This window comes from Rhea pennata, chromosome 4, assembly GCF_028389875.1.
Source record: "Rhea pennata isolate bPtePen1 chromosome 4, bPtePen1.pri, whole genome shotgun sequence".
NCBI lineage: Eukaryota > Metazoa > Chordata > Aves > Rheiformes > Rheidae > Rhea > Rhea pennata.
Window position 1 is genome coordinate 50,681,015 of NC_084666.1, and position 20,524 is coordinate 50,701,538.

The 20,524-nt window shown below is 37.7% G+C and overlaps 1 protein-coding gene across 6 annotated transcripts in view; it reads right to left on the reverse strand.

Moving 5' to 3' along the window:
- Positions 1-20,524, reverse strand: part of GAB1 (GRB2 associated binding protein 1) — a 100,645-nt gene that overhangs the window by 40,819 nt on the left and 39,302 nt on the right. For all 6 annotated transcript variants that reach the window (XM_062573924.1, XM_062573923.1, XM_062573920.1 and 3 more), the window contains exon 2: positions 1,763-2,057. In XM_062573924.1, the coding sequence (XP_062429908.1) occupies positions 1,763-2,057 (295 nt within the window). The remainder of the gene's footprint in view (positions 1-1,762; positions 2,058-20,524) is intronic.

The window sequence follows — 20,524 nt, forward strand, 5'->3', positions numbered from 1 at the left end:
TTTATAGGTAGAGATATATCTTACAAAATAAGATACTGATAATACACATAGGAAACAATCAAGTAGTTTTCCCATTTTTCTTTCTTAATCTTTCCTCTACACATCCATTGCAAGACAGTACTAAACCCATGAAACAGTACCATCAGCCTTCAATTCTGTAAAGAAAAGGTGTTGGGACAGTTCTGACAAAGCTAAAATAGTTAAGATAAAACATGCAAAGAGAATACAGCAGGAAAGTTATTGATATACCACAGTATGCTCTAGTTTTTAAACCACGCAGTTAGATAGGGCAAAGTTAGATCTCTATGCATCCATAGCGTATTTCATCTTCAACCCAGGTAATACCTCAAAGAATATTAAGGATTAACAATGCATCACCTCCCAGCAAGGAAAGGTGTCATGTCATTGAAGTGACTATTTTTTTTTTTTTGTCCCACACAGTCAACATGCTTATTTGTGCTCTTACATATACAAGGGCAGTTAGGTAGGTACATTTCCTCCTCACTTTCCATGCTCCTAGTTTGTCCCCAGAACCAATGATTTCTGAATGTCTGCTGCCCACAGCTGTGCTGGTGCACTATTAGAAAATACAATTGCCCACCTACCTGTTGCCCATATGGATGCCTGGCAGACAGAATACTGATTCATACGGCAATCACTTTCAGAAACATGTTGTAGGAGGTCTGTTACAATCCGGATGTCATAAAAAATAATCCCTAACTCAAAACAAGTACCTTTCATTGGATTTTCTATTCGAATAGTAATATAGAGGCACAAGAAAGTTTTGGTGACAGTTTTGGTTCAAAACCGGAATCAGGAGAAAGAATAAAATGTCTTTCACCAGAGTGCAAGAATATTTTCCAGTCATTTCTGGAGATCTGGCTGGAGTACAGGAGACAAAAGCCTTTGTTTCCCTTCAATCCACAACCCAACAAAAACAGGGATTTAGTTGTAGCCCCTTCAGTCAGGCATGCTTTAATTTTTAACCCTCTTACTACTAAATCTTTTCTTGGGACTGTGCAAAGAACTGCAGCAAGTCACACAACCCATTAATCGCCACAAGGAATGAAGGAATAGTAAGTAAATAAATAAGGATAGATTCAGGACAAGCAATGTTGGTGGCCACAAAATATTTATATGAATTCTAACATGCTTCCTTGTTTCCTACGAGCTGCTTTCACACACTGTCTGTCTGCCTAAGATTCAAACCAGCAAATGGAGGAGTACAAATTATTTTGGTTTTGGGCATATTTTTTTAAAATGAATTGCAAAGCAGACAGAGAAACAGTAATAGTAGAATTCTGCCATTTTGCACCCACTCCTGCTTGCACAACCCTAAGTTGTTGTATCAAATAGGATGCCTCAGGTGGGAAAAAGATTTCCAGCATGAGAATTATAGTGTACTTCAATAAGCAATAAAATGATACATAGACACAATCAAATATCTCATAGAACATGACGACGATGCTCTTCTGTTTGGCATTATTTTACTTTAAGATTTTTTTCTATATTTAAGATCTAATGTCAAGCCAAACATCATGCAAGAGCATCCTCATCAATTTCTATAGAGCACTTGATTTGTAACAAATGCCGAAGATCTTACTCTGTTCTACTTAGTCTTTTTCCAGGGTAGTAAGAGAGTTTCACAGTCAATGCATGTGAGTTTTAAAACATATGCTAGCTAGAGATAATCATTCAATCTTGGAAACATTCTTTACTTGGAGGCACAACGGAGTTTCTTAGAAAAGACAGCAGAACTTACCCTCATCCGTAGGGTTGAACCCACAGATATCACAGATACATCGGACCCACTTATTCATCTCCTCCTCGCTGTCTGCCACCAAATAGAAAACTCTGTCTATAGTGTTGATATCAAAAATATAACTGTTTTCAAACTCTTTTTTGTTAAATGTCAATCCAGCATCAACTTGTTGACACAGGTTTAAGTCAATAATACGGATAGGCTTCTTGGCATGGTCATTTTTGTAGTATTCCAATACATCTGGATCCCCTGTTAAACGGCCACTGCGAAGTACAAACCATCTCCTCTTCCATGCCTGAAAAATGGAGGAAAGAACAAGGAAAAATTAGAACAGAGTAATAATAAATACTTCAAATAGAATTCTAAGAGATAACACATTAGTTATCTAAATCTAACATGATCTATTTACATGTTGTTATAGCAATAGACTACAGTATCAGTAAATCTGAATTCTAAGAAGGTTCATTTCTTCTACATTTGAACTACCTAAGAAGAAGACATATAATTATGTCTTCTATTGTTGCTACTGTTGCTATTTACAAAACGGAAAAGGATGCATCAATTTTTTCTTTTCTTTTCTTTTCTTTCTTTTCTTTTTTTCTTTTTCTTTTTTTTTTTTAAAGGAGGGTTGAGGGGAGAAAAGGAAAAAAAGCCTACAAAAAATTCTAAGGGAAGCTGCTATAATCATGGGGAAGAAAAGATGAATGATATCAAAGTGCTCCACTGTCTTGTTCCCAACACCTGCTGTTCAGGCTCTTACACTTGAGCTCTGAATATTTCACATGTACTCAACAGTAGTGACCTACATTTAAAGAACATAAAGCACTTGCAATGTATGCTCCCCTTGATGTTAGGAGAACTCTGCACTTTTACCCTAAAATTTCACATTAGTAGTTGTTACAGAAAAAAAGCTACACTAATTCATTTCACAAAACTTCACAAAGATGGAGAGGCGAAACATGACTAAATGTTCTAGTTTTATCACTTAAAACTAGCCCTTGTGTAAGGTCCAGCCAAGGAAAAAATAGATTTCACAATTGGACACTGTGCTTGTAACACCAGCCTTCCTGCTGCTGCAGATATAAAGAAGCTAGTCAGGGAGAAAAGCACTGCTAAAGTGCCTTATCTCTCAGCTAATCCTCAGCTGCCTTTCCAGTGTCACAGGCCAACATCCCCCAGCATAATGTATATTTGAGCAGCTCTCCAAACATCCTAATTCAAGTCAAGAAACTAGTCTTTGCATACAACTGTTCTGACATTATCAACATTACCTTTATTCCCCACTCAGCTGCACTTCAGTCCCTTGGCTCTACAAATAGTAAAAAATCCAATACGACAGGCTTCCTTACGTGCTCAAACACCAGGATAACAGACGCAGTAAAAGAAACTGCATGCACTGCCACTGCCAAGGAGAGGTGCATTGCTTTCAGATAGAATAAAAAATTGAGAGTACAGCCGGGACGCTTTGGGGAGATGTCACTTTTTTCTACTTCTAATCAAAGCTGGAGGCCAAGGAAAGTCAGAGTAGTCAACCCACTCCACGTTACACTGAAGAATCATGTGGTGCCCCAAGATGCTCCACTTTAAACTTCAAGGTGTTGAGACAAGATGGCAAGTAAGTCCCTTATGAGGAATAAAAAAACAAAAAAAACCCAAAGCCAGAAACTAGGCAAACAGGAATTTGCATTTTGGCTACTCCTGACTGCGTGCTGACAAAGGCAGAACAAGAAGCTCAATGAAAGGAGCAGAATCAACATGGATGGTGCCAGAAGAGTCAGACATGTGGTATCCTTTACTCACCAAGATCTAGGTTTGAAAATAAAAGTTGCTTACTATACATGAGGAAAAGACCGAGAGCCATTCTTGAGGAGCAAAAGAGTTCCCATTTCTTTTTTATGCAGCCATTACAAAGTAGTGGAGGGAGGACGTGAAGGACAAAGAATCAAAACTGTGCTGCCATCTCGGAGTGACAGCTCTAAACTAGCTCTGGCAGCTTGACACGGGAGACTCACAAAACGCTCATTGTCAAGCATGCCTGCCTTTTTTGGGTATCGAGCTTAGGAAGCTATTATGAAAAGATAATACAGAAAAATGGAAGAAAGAGAAAAATGCCAGACAGCTTAATTAAGGTTTGTGATCTGTTCACTAGCTACCAAGCCTTTAAAGGTTGAGTTTTAAAAGCAAATTTTCTACTTGATTTTCTTCATAAAACAAGTATGCTTATTGTAGGGTAATTATAAATACAGTATTTGCTTTTAAATGCTGAACTGTGCAACTCAAGTCAAGGTCTTAAGCAATTATTTCTACTGTACTAATGAGCTGAACTGGGTGAACAGTAAAACACAAAAGTGGTAGATTCAACAAACAAAACACCTTCAAATTCAGTTTTAATTATAAGCATCTTCTACAAAGTAGCACTGCTGGTAAGCATTGTATAGCTGTGGCTCAAAAACACTGGCAAAGTTCGGGCTTTTTTCCTGTTTCCAAACCAACTGACAACTTAGATTCTGGGATAACAGGAAACTTCAATATTGGAGGCATTCTCTCCAAACAAGCTTGATCACAGATAAGCGTCCTGAACTGAACTGCAAACCTCTGTTACTTTAAAAAACAGGTCAAATTTAACCTCAGCCTTCAGCTGTCCAGATGAAAATTTCAAAGCTTAAATCAAGAGAAAAGAGATTAGAGATAGGACAGAAAAAAGGTATTGAAAAGTAAGATACATTTGCCTCATGTAATAAAAATCAACTCTGAACCAATCAAATATACTTCTTTGGGAATTTTATTTCTAACATTATGTTAATGAATCAAAAAGTTCTTATTATCAAACCTAACAATCTCTGTTGAGTATTAGTAGGAAAATATGATTCTTACTTAAAATTTCAGAAATCAATCAGCTAGAAAGAACTTATTTTCAGTTCTTCAGGCTACAAAATAGTAATTATTAAGTATTTAAAACATTGAATTTAGCCCACCAGCACCTGCTACTATTTTTGAAGAGTTTTCACATTGCGCGTATGTGAATGTTTATTTCAGTCATATAATGAGTCACACTCACTGGAACTGGCAGAGATTATATTCAAAAACAAAAGCAATTCCATAAACTACACACTAATAAGGCAGATACAAAGGTTCTCTGGATTACAGTACAAAGCACAATTTAGCAGTGGAATAAAGCTTAAAGCTAGACAAGAGAACTGACATCAGCACCCTTGCTAATCATAGTACAAAAGCGCCTCTATATTTTGTCAAAGTGCAAATTGAGCCCACATAAATCACTCTTTGTTATTCGAAAATATCTGAGATTCTTAAAGCTTGATCTATTTTTAACATTTCAGTATTTGTCATCGTAATGAAAGCTGTACACTGCCTCACTGAAGTACAGAGCACTGCGCTATGTGTAATGAAGAGAGCTTCTTCAGTAGTCCCTTTCCAAAAACAAATCTCTAAAAAAAAGTGTGCACATGTGCAAATAAGTATTTATGCCAAATTAATCTTCTTTTCTCCCCCTTTGGGCATTCTTGCTTAAACATGTTGAATTTTACTTTACAGTACACATTACAAATCATATAACTATTCCACAAAAATCACAAAAGAAATGGGCAACTGGTTTAAGCCACACAAATGTTAAGAGTTGCTAACAATATGTCATATCGCTGATTTTACCAACTATATATTATCAGATACAGTTTTTCTGTAATAAAAGCCAATTGGATGAAGCTTGAGAAGTCAGAAATATATCCAGTAGGTTATGGGATTTAAAATTTTGTCTCATACTAATATCGTTCATTACTAGAAAAATTTTGGGGAAATAAGAAATGAATTGTTCTTAAACAGAGAACTATGTGTGTGTGTATATATATGTGTGTGTGTGTGCGTGTGTGTATACACACACACAGATGCACCCCTTGCAATCAGATAATTTTTATATATATAAAAATTATTTATATACGTGTGTATACATAAAACACAATATAAAACATTGCATGCAGATCAAATACTTAATTCAGAAGCGTAATTGTTCCTTTTAAAGGGCAAATAACACAGCAAATGTCATAGGAACCCAGTTCGCCAAAAGCTTGTGTAGGCTTCTAAAATACATTTATTACAAAACAAGGTTGGCTGCTTTTGTTTCAGACTAAGAAAGGACTTGTGTGCCTTTCAGCTTGTTTTCTCCTTCGAGCTACAAAGCACATCAGCTGGTCTAACATAGGACATCGCCACTCTTGCCAAACATTGTCCTGCTTATATCATGAGACCAGTGTATCATGAGACCATCATAGCTATAGAAACAAGGTTACAAGCTTGTTTGCTTCTTTTTGAACTACTCTAAAATACAACAAGCTGCTCACCCACAGAGGATCAAGTGATCAAAGTAATAGTGAGATTAAGTATTTTTTTTTAACTCAGTATTCTGAGTAAGTTATAAAGTCAAAAAAAAAAAAAAAAAAGAACCTTCTATGATTAGTTTTCCATTCACACATATACAAATTGCTGATTTAAAAGTGACCAAGTCAGCTAAGAAACTGGTAAAAAGCATTATTTAGCATAACTTTTTTTCTTTTTTTCACAGCATGCAGCTAAATCTGTATGCTATACAGAGGATTTACAATATAATCTCTTTACTAGAGATTCGCCCTTTGAAGAAGTTGTCAACCACACTTCAGCTATACCTCCCTTAATACTTTGATGGATCCACCCCCCACCCTCACCCCCAAGATTTCTGCTTTTATATCTATTTGAAAGGTACCTCATTCAGCTGCTGGCTCAAGTTCAGAGAGAAAGGAAATAGGGTATGTATGTGCGAGTAGAGGGGGGAAAGGAAGGAGGAAGGGGCAGGAAATAGTAGATAATTTACGTTTACGTTTTAAAAGGGATTTCACATTCCATTTGGATCCCCTCAAGCTGTTGCTTAAGAGGCCAATAAAATTACACAAAATATTTAAATAAAAGCTTAAGTCTGTTAAATTAATCAATCAATCAAAGACAACTTTTCTTCTGGCCTGCTTCTTTACAGGATTTGCTCTCACGTGGTCAAGTAAGTTTGCTTACTGACAAACTGGTTAATTGTCTTCGCTTTATTTGCTTAATATTATCACCCCTAATCCTCATGCAGTTTAAAGCTGCTTTTCCTTTGCTTGTGCCATTACTGCCTTTTTTTCTCTTGAGTAAAATCCATTCAAACAGAAGAAAAACAAACCGTTGGGCACTGGCTAGCCCAGGGAGAGGCAGCACACACATCCCTCTCCTCTAACATCATTATTCAATCTTTACCCACGGCCGGCCGGCAAAGCGGCAGATCTCCAGCCGTCCCGGCCTCCGGAGCCCGCAGACACTCCTGCTTCGCCTTTCCCCTCTGCGCCTCAGAGGGCTGCTGGGAGCCGCCGTGCCGGAAAACAGCTGGGCTTTGACTCGGCTGCTGGAACCAAAGTTTTATTCTCTTTAGCCTTCTCGTACCCTTTTCATCCATCCTTGGCTTTTTCTCAGTCCAAACGCTAAGTGAAAGAGCTACATATCTTCGGTACAAAACAGGAAGAAGGACCACAAACAGGAAAAGCTAAATATTTCGTTCCCCTCCTTGCCGCCACGTTTCCCTTCTCCAGGTGCTTCGCTCCTCCGAGCGCACCTCTGCCTCACGAGTTTCCCGGTGGCGCTCCGCTTGGCCTCGGCTGTCGCGTTAGCGGCCGCGACGCGACGCACGTGCGGCACGCGGGCGCCTCACCTGCTCTCTGCGCTAGGCAGGGACGGCGACAAGGGCCACCGCCAAGCCCCGCACGGCAAGGCGGGCAGGAGCGCCGGGAAGCAGCCAGAAGAGGCCACACGGAGTAACGTTACTCTCGAGCACAGAACTTCACTTTTTAACTTGCTGCTCTTCAAGCTCGCAGAACTCTAAAATGGTAAAACTTCAGCTGAAGTTCTGCCAAAAACTAACACTTGTAGATACCTACGTGGAAATAAATTAAGAGATCTAATTCGCAGAAAGTGTTTTCTGGAAGGCTTAAAACCTTCCTCAAAGGCCTTATCACGAGCACCAGAATTGAAAGAAAAAAATAACTAAAAAAAAGTTACTTCTGAAAATATCTTTATCCTAACATTTACTGGCAACTAGCACCTTCTTCCCTAAAAATGATGCCTTTTTTTTTCTTTCTTTCTTTACTTTTTAAGCATAAGACAATACAAATAAACCCACCTCAGAGAAAACATGTTTGGTATCTCATTCTAATAGCGGAAACTTGATTTCCAAGATCGCATATTGCTCCATAAGCTTTACTTTTTAGTTAAATACTAAGAAGTGTAAACAGACTTCTGCAAAATAAACAAATGTGAAATGAGGAAAATACTGGATACATTATGACTTTCTTTAAATACTTAAGACTTGTTTTCCAGGAAGCACCATCTTTTCTCACTGAGCAAAATAAGGAAAAAACAGTCTCAGTGGAAGTTTCCACTCTCCTGGCCATCATCCTGATCATCTGTTCCGAATACACACAAGGCCAAAATTTCCTGTTTTCAAGCTATTGTCACCATTTTCTAGTCTTATGCTGCTGATTCTAACTTTAGCTTTGTTAAATAAACAAAAGAAAACACTGAAAATACTGCAGAACAATACTTCCATGCAGATTTACTGCAAGCAACATTTCACGACCCATGTTTAAGCACACGAACTAAAATGAGTCTCCTAGCACTGTACAGCTAATTAAAGCATCAAAAAAAAAAAAAAGAAAGAAAAAGAAAACAAGATACAAAACAATACTGCACTCCAAGTGCTGTCTCATTTTGTGAATTTAAAACTCATAGAACATTTTTACAACCCTTTCCATTTTACATGTATTCTCCCTCCCCCCCGGCCTTATGACCATTCCCAGTGTGATTTTACAGCCAGGTCTGTATCATCTTACCCACATTACACTGATCCTCGTTATGACTGGCAGCAGCAGCCACCTCACTCCTCAGCAACTGCTTTATTGCTCTCTTCTGCGGTATTTCAGAAATTTTGTAATGGCAAGCACTAGTTTATCTCCGCAATATCCAGCACAGCAAAGAATTACCATCATCTCTTTTACAGAGGAGGAACTGACTCAGATTGCTAATGCAATAAAGCAGATGATATGCTGTGAAGCCAGGAGCTGAGCCCTTATTTCGCTGTCTTCAAGCTAGGACCAGTAACCAGACCATCCTTCCTTGCTCCTAGAGCACCTTAGCGACCTCACACACCTATAAATTCCCTGTTTTTTCTGATCATTTGCAAGCTTACCATTTCACTACTACTACTACTTCTACTTCAAACCACTTGTCCTGCCTGTCCAACACATTTCCTCCCAACACTCTTGCCAGGAACATATTTCGTATCACCAGAAATTAGCTTTACTATCTCCTCTTATCACTTGATAGCAACAAAATACAATGCTTGTCATCATAGTATAGGCAGAAAGATATCTGTTGCGTGTCCCTTACCTATCCACCTACATGGCACCTCTGGTTTGCTGCCCTTTCCCTCATAACATTTTCAAAATTTGATCTTTTTCTCTCTGACTATGATCTGACTAATTCTCCTGCTCTAGCCTTTGCCATATCCCTCCTGAATGTATTTCAGAATAAAACTGCCAGGACAATCTCTCTTCTTTAATCCTGATCACATCTTTTTCCATTTTATGCTTCTCCATTATTGCCTTGCTTTATTGCAGTTTAGAACGTCTTTTTCTATTTCTAGGCAGTTTCTTCTTAAGAAAGTCAAGGCACCTGCTTGACTCCTTTCCTCTTGCAAGTCATCGCCTGTTGCTTTGCTCTACCAGTGATACCATAATTTCTCCTTCTCTCCCACATCATCTTTTTTTTTTCTGGTCTTCTGAAGGTCCCCAGAATCAATGAGTAAGAGCATGACACCTCCTTCCTTCCGATTCCTCTTCAAGATTGGTCTCTGTGATAGGACTTGCAAGCAATCATCCAGCCAATTAAAATTAGACTTTCTGTCACATTGATCTATTTTAAAAGTACTAGTTTTGTGTATTTATCAGCCATAGTTGTGGGTTTTCTCTAGTCATCTCAATTTTTTAATCAGCTCTTATAAGTCACTTCCCTTTCTCCCCCAAGTCTAACCTAAGAAAGCAAAACATTCAGCATAGGTTCTGCCTTTTTTCCTATATGTTACCTATTACAAAGATTAGTACAGTGCTGACAAGACTCCTCCAAAAGACAACCCAGACCAGAAGCCAGCCACACTGTTACTAGATTTCCATTGCCATGAGCTTGTGAGCATACCTTGTGACAAGTAACATGAGAGCAACTCACTCAACAGAGTCTGATTTATAAAGACGCAATCAACCTAAAGCTGAAAGGTGAAACCTACTCTCCATTGGTATTAACAGTGGCTTTCCCACCAGTGGCTGGGGATGAAAGATTGCACCAGGTCTTTCTCTATTCATTTCTCATTTTGTAGCAGCAAAGTCGTTTTGAAGATGTGTTTGTAACTGCAAGGCCTTCCAAGTGCTAAGCATAAAAAATAACCATTCTTCAAGTTCACAGGCCACTACTTTTTGTAATATTTTGTATAAATTTGAAGCTTCTCTTTCTTTTGTACTTGCCTGTGCAGGTATCATCTTCCTCATTTGTGAAAGGCTTCTATACAATAGGGAAAAGCAAGGCACTAGCACTGTGCAAAAATCTGCAATTCCTGACACTATTTTGCATCCTTTAAAGAACATTGAATTTTCAACAAATACACTGCACAGGCTTTCCTGCTTCATGCTTTCATCAATCAAGAGTACTTATGCTGCATACAGATTTCTACAGATGACAGGGACCCATCATTCTGCATATCTCTCTGTGGAAGTATTCATGGGCCTAAACACTGTTTTGTACTGCCCATGTAGCATATGAGATTTGAATCACAGAAGTAGTAGTTTCTCCAACTTCAGCAGGGAATGATTACTTGAGGGGGATTAGACGACAGTGCAAAAATACCCTACAATTTCTACAAATTGCTGCCCCAAAACAGTCTAGTTTAAGCTCAATTAATTGTGAGCTTAACAGAGGAAATTGCCAGACCACCATTAACACACATAGAAAGTCCCCAAAGAAAATTTTCAACAGTATTTTAAATAATTCTTAAGAATTGAACTTAATGCATGTGACACTCCATTCTCATCCATTTGGTGTGAGAGGAAGACTGTATCCTAGCTGACATTTTTGCAAATCAAGTACCTGGAGATTGAAGCAGGAGCCTCCTCTGTAAATGAGAAAACCACTATCTCAGCAATGGAAGGACTGGTGCTTGAGCGACTTGGACACAGTAAAGGCAAGTTAAAGGAAATCTATTGTTCTGCCAAGGTACTAGACAGGGAATCAACACAGTTTTTCTTAAATACTGTGAGGCGCTGTGTATAATTTCTTATTCCAAGAAAAGGGAAGAATTAGGAAGGACGTGCTCGCTGCTATTCATATTCAAAGATCCAACTTATAAGCCTTTCCACTACAAACCTCAGATCCAGAGGCCCTTTCAGTCTCAACCATTCTGTGATTCTGTGATCTACAACATGTATGAATCAAGTGTGAAGATATGGAAGAAAGATTTCTTGCTAAGAAAAGCAAGTATTGTGTTTGATGTACTCAATCACACCTTAAATTATTGAGAATACTGAACAACCATGCTCAGAGTATTTTCTGAGCAACAGAACTCACTGAAAGAACTCCAGAGGAAAATTCACTTTAAAATAAAGCAGCACAAAGTCAAAATTATTTGTAATACATTATAATATGTAAATTGCTTTTGCTCTACGAATCAGGCTGAGTTTCTATTATTACTAAAAAGACAAGTTTTTCAGCACTGAGAACAAAACACTATTTTAGATCCAAATAACTTACTGATAGTTACGAAATGGTTAAGAGTTAAGGAGTAGGAGGGAAAAAAGATAAAAGAAAAAACAGTTAACATACCAGTAACAAGTTTAAGTACACACTGGCATACTTGAAAATTAAGATGCTTCTGTATAATTACAGCTTTAGCAGTTTACAAAAATGCTATTTGCAGTTATCAGCTCATGAAAAAAGTTTCTATCATTTCCTAGAGTGTAGCAGTACAATCATTTAATATATTATTAGATCAACAATTTTGTAGAATTAATCCACCGCAGCCAATATATCATTTTTTCTCCCAATCCCAGAGTAACCTTATGAATCAAGACTTGTTCTGACACCAAATCCGTAGAGTTACTTTGTCACAGTTGCCTCCCCACAAAAGCTGACTGCCCCACCAGAAAAACCTGAATGCCCCCAAACCCATCCTAGGTAATCAATGTTGCTCTAAACAGTTCAGCACAAGTCTCCCCGCCGGCAAAACTCAAGTACTTAAAGCACTGCTTTAATAGCCAACAAGTAACATGATTCTCAAATAATGATACAAATATCGAAGTGAGTCTTTTAGAGGATTGCATTAACACACATTGTATGCTCACATATGCATGTAACATACTGCAAAAAATACATGGAAACTTGTGCCTGCAATTTGTTGTTTATGAGGGGTTTTGCTGTTGTTCTGTTGTTGTTGTTGAGTCAGTGATACAAGTGAACAAGCAGGTAGAGTTTTAGGCTGGTGCTTCAGAAAGAGAAGTTAAAGTCACCTCATAAATAAAAACAAAAGTGAAAATCTCTTTCAGAATAAAAAAAACATTCCAAGCAAAAAGGTAACATGTTCACAGGAAATCCTTATTTACTTAATCCAATTCATTTTCCATGTACATAAGTTCAAAACCAGAAAAGTAAACATCATCAAGAATAACTTTTTATAGCTTACCTCTTCAAGTCTTCAGAAAATTTAAGCAGTGTCCTGGCCATTTCTGCAGTTGTGTCTACCCCAAAACAAGCAAAGCTTTCTTTTTCCTGTTGGCTTTCCATCTCACTACACACCACCCTATCCTAATAACCTTTGACCAACAGGAAGGAGACACAATAGACTGAAAATAACAGCAATTGTAGGATTTAGAGTGATTTAATACATGAGGGGTGGGTTTAAAATTTGAAAAAATTTCCCTTGCTCTAATTTATAAGCAGTTGCTTAAAAACCATGTTATCCACATTGGTTCAGGACATTCATTAGAAATTTGAGGTTGATCTAGGCTAAAAAGCAGTGAAACGCATTATAATGTGCACAGTGGTGCAAATTCTCGCATATATTAAGATTCTGCATTAAAGTTGTAGTCATTAAGCTATAATACCTGATAGATGTAAAATTTTCATACAGTACAAGTAATAAAATGCAGTGGAAGTCTTACAGCTTTTTATCTTTTTTTTTCCAAACAGCTATAACTATTACTGATTTAAATGCTCAGATAAAGCATTTGTCATATTGAATAATAGGAAATTCTTGTAAAAAATTTAAACAGTAGCCCATTTAAACATTTGGGTTAAGAGTGCGTGTATGTACACAAACACACACACTTAAAGAATAGATTACTAATATGAAAAGGACTTTCCTAGTTCTAAGATGCCGGAGCTCCTTGCGGTGTTAGACAAGGAATCTGTATCCTCCTGCAACGTAAAAGTCCATGCAATGCCCTCATACATATTTCAATTACCAATATAAAATTGTCTTCAAATTTTATTAACATCTAAGCAGGAACCCTTGAGGGTTATAGGTGCCAAAGTGCAGGTAGGCAACTGAAGTATTTCTTTTCATTACTTCCACTGTTTTTGTCTTGTATTCCAAGTACCAGTTCATCATCATTCTGCAAACCCACAATCTCATCCTGTCTTGTCATCCCTCCAAGGACTTTGTGTTCCTCCTTTGAGGTTACACCACAGCACATATGGGTCATGATGATAAGAACAGAATAAACTAACCCAGAAAGGGACTCACCTCTTCTATAACAGTTTTGCTATGTTTTCTGGAGAGGAAGAAAAAAAAATGTCAAATTTATACACATACAATGACTCCTTGTCTTGAACACAACACAACTGGACTAAATAAATGGTTCTTCTGCAATCATAAAAGTTGATAATGTCCTCTGCCTTGTGAATGCCAAACAAAATTTCTGGCTAGAAACATTATAGTTGGATAGTTATAAGTATGCCAAAATGAGCGCTCTTAATAATGCTTTCCCATAATTTTGAGCAAGTTTGCTGTGCCATGCACACACTTCTTCATACTTTACTGTATCTCTACTGTACATTAAATCTGTTCATTTTTTAGAGGCCTTTTAATCATAGATTTGTACTAGAAATACTCTTTTCTTGAGAGGGAGGAAGTGTGGCCATTGAATTTCTGCAGTTTAAGGTTGGATTAAACTTGACAACACAGACTTCCACAACCGTTTGCAAGCACTCAGAATAAAAGACCCTCATGAGGTACCTCAGCACAGAATCTACAACTTCCACATACGAAACACCAGTATTGCACATGAGTAAGCTTTTGGGCACAGCAGCAGAAGCCACCAATAGCACATATTATAATAGTATTTTGTAGCATAACTAGTTCAACGAGGACGTGATGTCCTCTTTTAGTTTGCAGTTTGAGAATCCCTTGAAACCACTCTGCCTGCTAATAGGAACCTCTTCTTCCCCTTCCCCCATCCTAAGACAGAACCTGATGCCATCACACCAAGGAATAACAGAGAAAGGATATCCTGCCTAGATTTTCCATTATACAGATCAAATCGTCAATCCAGAGAGATCTTTGCCTACACATAGGATAAAAAGATGATGCTTCCAACTGATAAACCCTGAGAGGAAACAAGGTTGGCTCCATGACTATTTTTAAGTAGTTAGCATTCACACAATGGTTTAAAATTAATGGCCAACCCCCAGGGTCCATGAAGACTTCATTTAAAAATTAAGGAGTAAAGCATATTTAGGAGGAAAAAAAACAACAAAAAAAAAAGTGGAAGATATAATCACAGTCCTTACCAGACTCATCTTGAATTAAAGTTTGTATGTATAGTCCAAGTAAAGGAAGGAAATTTTATCTTGTTTTCTTCAAAATGAAATGTTTCCTTTAACAATTGCCATGAGATATCTTACCTCATGGCTCTTGTCATTTTGACTAAAACTCTTTTGCTACAAGCATCATTTGACAAAAAGTAAGTAAACACAAAAAAATGCAAGTGTCTTTATGCAGCTGTACCACAAAAGGAGTGAGTTGCTTCCCAACTCTAATTTCCAAGGCCAGCTATCACAGCTGTGTTGCACAGCAGGGCTCTTTGCTAAAAGGACTGAGCTCCCCAGCTGAACAGCTCTCTACATCTCACCATCTAAAAGACAAAGGCTGTTAGTTTATGAAATGGTCAGTGCTTCACATTTTGCTCAGTTAAAAGCATCCCTTAGATAAGGCTTCATCCAAGGATGATATGAAAAGCTATACTTGCACATCTGGACAATTGACAAATATAGACATCTTAGGCATCATCTAAGGATATATAATTTAAGTAGCATCATTTGTATATTAAACACATGGCAAATATAATTCTAATGCCAAGCATTTCTTAAGATGATTAGCAAGACTAGGTAAAAACAAAGTATCCTTATTCATCTCCACCTCTAACTGTTGAGAAAGATTTTTTTTAAAAGCATTTATCCTTTCAGAGGTTTTTGCTCTTGTTCTTTTCAATAAGGGTATCTTTCTGATCAATACCTGCTAAAGGAATCACGGAAAATAAAAATTGCACATAATCTCTGACCTCACCACAAAATTCATTCCCCTCTTCCTCTGTGCACAATTAAATAAGAGCAAACAATTAGTTTGCGGTTTGCTAAGGATAGTGAGATTGTTCATTTCTTCATTTGTATCAAATCACAACACAGAACATTAAAAATAGAAAAAATAAAACTACATCACAAAATCACGAATGCTACCATAAGAATCTAAAGTTAAATCCTATGAGTTTTTTTTCTTTTAATTTTGAGTAGTAGATTTAAGTGCTACAGCCCCTTTCCTTCATCTGGCTTGCAAATGCAAGCCAAAGCTTTGCTCTTTAAGACGAAAAGCAAGCGCTGCATTATCCAGCTGCTTTTTACACCTTTTTGCGCAAGTTTCATAATTAGTTTCACTTACTATAAAAACGTTTAATTTTTAACTTACAGGCAGCAAAGGAACTCTAAAACTGGATGCCTGTTACTCTACTTATTGGCGCCCTATACATCTAAGTGACATCCACTTTGTTTACTGACTGGAAGTTCTTACCACTGCCAGCACTTCAGGAACAATGTAACTGTGGGAAGGGGAAAACATGTTTTTCTAAATTTTATCTGTCATCCAATAGAATTCCAAGGTACGCATGTACCAGTTTGAAAATATTTTTAATAGTCTGTAACCTCCAACGGACAAAACAACCTACTTCAGCAGGTATTTGTCTCGTCTTGCAGCTTAACCCCTTTTAACCTGAAATTATGAGTAATAACGATTGACAGACTTATTATAAAACTGATAATTTTTTCAGCCTCTGTAGCATAATGCCATTGAAAAAGCATATTTCGTTTTTTCAAGATGACCATTCTTTATCCTTAAAATGGGAAATGGGAAGTGCGCCCCTGAAAACAATAAGACCATGGGAATACTTACATACATGTATATGCACCTACACATGTGCACACTCCTCCATCTCACAATACCATGTATACAAATCCAGCAAGATGCACCTCATTTCAGTTGGCATTTACATTTATATATTTATTTATTTATTTATATTTTCACACACATACTATCTAATACACATACATACATACATATATATACATACATATATATATATATATATACACACACACACACACAGAGGGCAGGGCCACACACTCCCTCTCCGCCGGACCGTGGGCCCCGCCGCGAGCCCTCTGCACGCTCCCGCTCTGCCGCCTGCCTCCCGCCTGCCCACGCACCCGCGCTGAGGGCAGTCCCCCCCGCCGCAGAGCCCACGGGGAGATGGGAGGTTTCAGAGCAGTGTGCCCTCTTACACCCAGCATTTGGTGCCGAACAGGTTTTCCAGGCTGTCTTTACTCTCTGAAGTACTGCAAGGAAGCAATATTAAGTATATTTTTAAGGCACAAATTGAAGTCTCCAAATGGAAGGCTCCAAAGCTCCGAGTCAATCACCTACCTTCCTCTCGGGCTGAAAGGTTAACAACAATACAGAAAAAAAATTAAATAGCTGCTCTAAGCAATACTCAGTTGATCTTCGCATTTGAACATACTCGTTTTGCCTCTGCTGCAAGTCTCTCCATTTGAGGAAAGCTGCAGAGCTGAAGCAGCTTATTCATAACACAAATCGTGACAGAAGAACTGGTAAGACCAACAACAGGACTGTCAAACCATAATTTCAGAAACCACTCATGTAGAATGATTATATCTTCACTGTCACCTGCCGTGAAGATAAGACATCTACTAACGTCACATTATTGTACAGCCGCAGACAGTTCCCTATTAGACAGGTGCCACTTCACCAAAGCTACTATATAATTTGAGAGCATTTGTTTTTCTTGACAGTCAGGTGTGGAGGCCAAAGACTGAATAATATGGAAACAAATACACTCTGGCACGTCAGCATCTTTCCAGAAGCAAGAGTGGCAGGAAAGGAATATCCATCCCTGCTCTGTTATCAAGTTCTTCATAAAACACAAGACTTTTTCAGAAGGGGCAAATCAACTCAAATTTGTTACAGCAAAACTAAATCAATCCAGGCATGCAGTGAAAATCTGATGAGTTTGAGGGATGGGGTGATAAAATGAAGATATTCAGGCTTTAGCATTACTTTGTTGTGGTTCAGAAATATGTGTTGCTATTTTTTTCATAAACTTTAAACATGAGGCCCCATGGCACATATCAAGAGCCTCAATAGTGCTAGGACTGTTCACATCAGCAACTGACAGTTACACTGTTGTAACTTGTGTCAATACAGAGGAAATTTGTTCTGGTGACCAAAGTCACTGAATCAAAGTAACAAATGAATAAAAACTCTTGCACTAAGGTCTTGGCACCTTCAGCAAAATATGTGAGTCAAAATGACTAATAAATAAGCATAGCCTGTACCACTTGTTTGTTTACCATCCTCTCAGAACTCTGCTCAAATACGCTAATAAGAACTTGGGCAAACAATTTAATAGGTTACTATCTGACGTATGCCCTCCAAAGAGAGGGGAAAAAAAGATGACTTTTTGCAATAAAGTGTGCTTGACCTAGACAGAAATTAAACGCTTTCTGCCTGGGCAAGTTGATGAAAGCATGTGATACTGCACGGAGAAAAAGTTATGGCTGAGCCTTTCTAAGCCTTTAAAAAACGTACATGTCACATCACACTCTCAGAACTGATAAAATTCCCCACAGAATGTAAAAGCAGTTTTAATGATTTTATCAGACACAAGGCAAATGAGCTGCCACAGCAGAGAAGCATATTACAAATAATTGCTTTCTCTTTGATTCACAATATTTAGACTGTTATTTCCAGCCCAGGTTAAACAAATCAGTGTTATGATACTATTGTTAGGCTAGATGTATAAACCTGCTCATGCACTTTTGGAAGCAGTCCAGCCAGCTCAACAACATGTTACAAAAGAAACAGTTAAGAGGTAGAACATTAGCTTTTTCTTGGGTTCACACACTGTTGTTATGGAGAAGGAGCACCGCGTGGGGCAGGGGGAGGATGGGAAGAAAGAAAACAGCGCAAAGGAACAGTGGAGCAAAATATTTTGTGAATATACTATTTTAAGAAGTTTAGAAGGTTTCTAAAAGAAATACAATTTACAACGTAGTATGTAAAGCACACGAATGAATTCTGAACACTTCAGATAGAGATACAAGAATTTTGGTTTGAATGCTTAAATCATGGCAAAAGAAACACTGGAAGTGCAGACTTCTTCCAGTGAAAGAAAAAAAATTAGTGTTCAAACCACAAATGCTCCTCAGCAAAATTTTATTCTGAATAATGAGTTCTATTCTGTCCTTACAAACTAGAATAGGGACAGAAAATACAAAATCATGTAGTCCAGGTCTTCCATGTATTCTCCAGCGATAAGGGCTCTGCCTTATTCCCCCTCTTCCACAACTGCTCAGGTGCATGTGCATGTGCATCTCCCCCACTTCAATCAAAAGAACTGTTTTAAGACAGGCTAATATGCTCCAGCTGTTTATTCAGGGCATTCTATTCACTCATACAGAGTTGAAAGCAAGTACATATTAAACAACTGCAGACTATGGATTTTTCAAATATTACAACCAACCTCCAGCATCACAATAAAAGAGAAAGTATCCTTATTAAGTAAGAAATGTAGAGTAATGAATGTATTCATTATTCCATTAACGAATTCCACAGTTCATGAATTACTCTAGCTTGTACTCTGCTTTGGTGAATCTGAAATCACTTAACTTTCAACAGCCAGCAAGGCCCAGGGAACACTGCTGGGATTCATTTTCTTAAGGCATTTCAGAACATGTAGGGAAAAAAAAGGGAAAAGAAAAAACCTCACTCTATTGCGGGGTGGGGGGAAGCAGCAACTCATTTCCATTGAAAAGGATCTTGTGAGAATTCTTATTTGTGATTTTCTCTCCTCTGTTCAAGGTAGACACCCTGGAAAGAGTAAGCTAGTTTGTGCTCATACCAAAGGAGGTTTTCTACTCTGATAATCAAAACAGTTGCCTCATTTCTAGAGAAATGCTCCATAGTTTTAAATTCCATTTAGAGGAATAGATCCTGTCCAGGCAAAACGCAGATAGGTACACCAAGGCCTTGCTTTGTAAAGTAAAAAGTAACCACAAAGTTCCATTTATCCAAGTACCCTCAGACATCTCAGGCAACGTCAGGACTTGCCCAACTTGTCCGTGGATAAGAGATCTTGGGGTACTTAACTCAGCTGATGCTCACATTCAATACTTAAGAGAGCAAGTTAAAAATTAAGATGGAAAATGTTTCCCATACCTACATAAAACAGATACTGTAATAGTAATTTACTTCAGTCTACCATACAGAAAAAAAAAAATTAACTATATAGAAATACAACTCAAAGCATTGTGAACAGGAAAAAAAGAAACATGAACTTGTAATACTTTCCAGTTCATTTGATTCCTTAAACATTTAATACTTCAGTTTGCATATAAATTATTGCTGCCTCTTTATTTGCACATCATGTATACCCAGTATAATCTTGAATTTTGACATTGACCATCTGGAACATCACGTTGTTAAGTTGCACCATTTTAACTAAACTAGGAAGCTTAAAAAAGACTAAAAGCTAGTGATGTGTTTGCACTGCTCCTGATCGTATTTCACAGAATATTGTTGTCTATAACCCACTAACAACTTTTACAAATTTGTATTTTCATTTTTATCAAATACATACGGAAGAACAAACATTCTCTCAGTGCACTCATTTCCCCAGTTGTTGACATGCTGCAACACGGATTTTTTTATTATTATTATTTTGAAACAGTATCTCAAATGTATGTTAGACAAAGATCACTTCCTTGCAGAACTGCTGAGTAAATATGCCACATTTGAAAGTGGAGTTCAGAAGAGATTACATCGCTGTGAGTCCCTTGCCAAAACAATAGCATTACTGTGTTTTTGTCTCACTAGAAGTGCACACAGGCTTAGTAATTTTATAAAGCAGTTTCTCTAAGCAGTAACTCAACAGAAATGGACCAGTCTCTCACAACATGCAACGCAAGTTAAATGTAGCTTTTGATTTTACTAAACAGAATAATTAGTCTAATCTTTAATACAGATGAATCTGACTAAACATCAACAGTAATTACTGCTAGCCTCAGAATATTAGTCTTTCTTGACTAAAC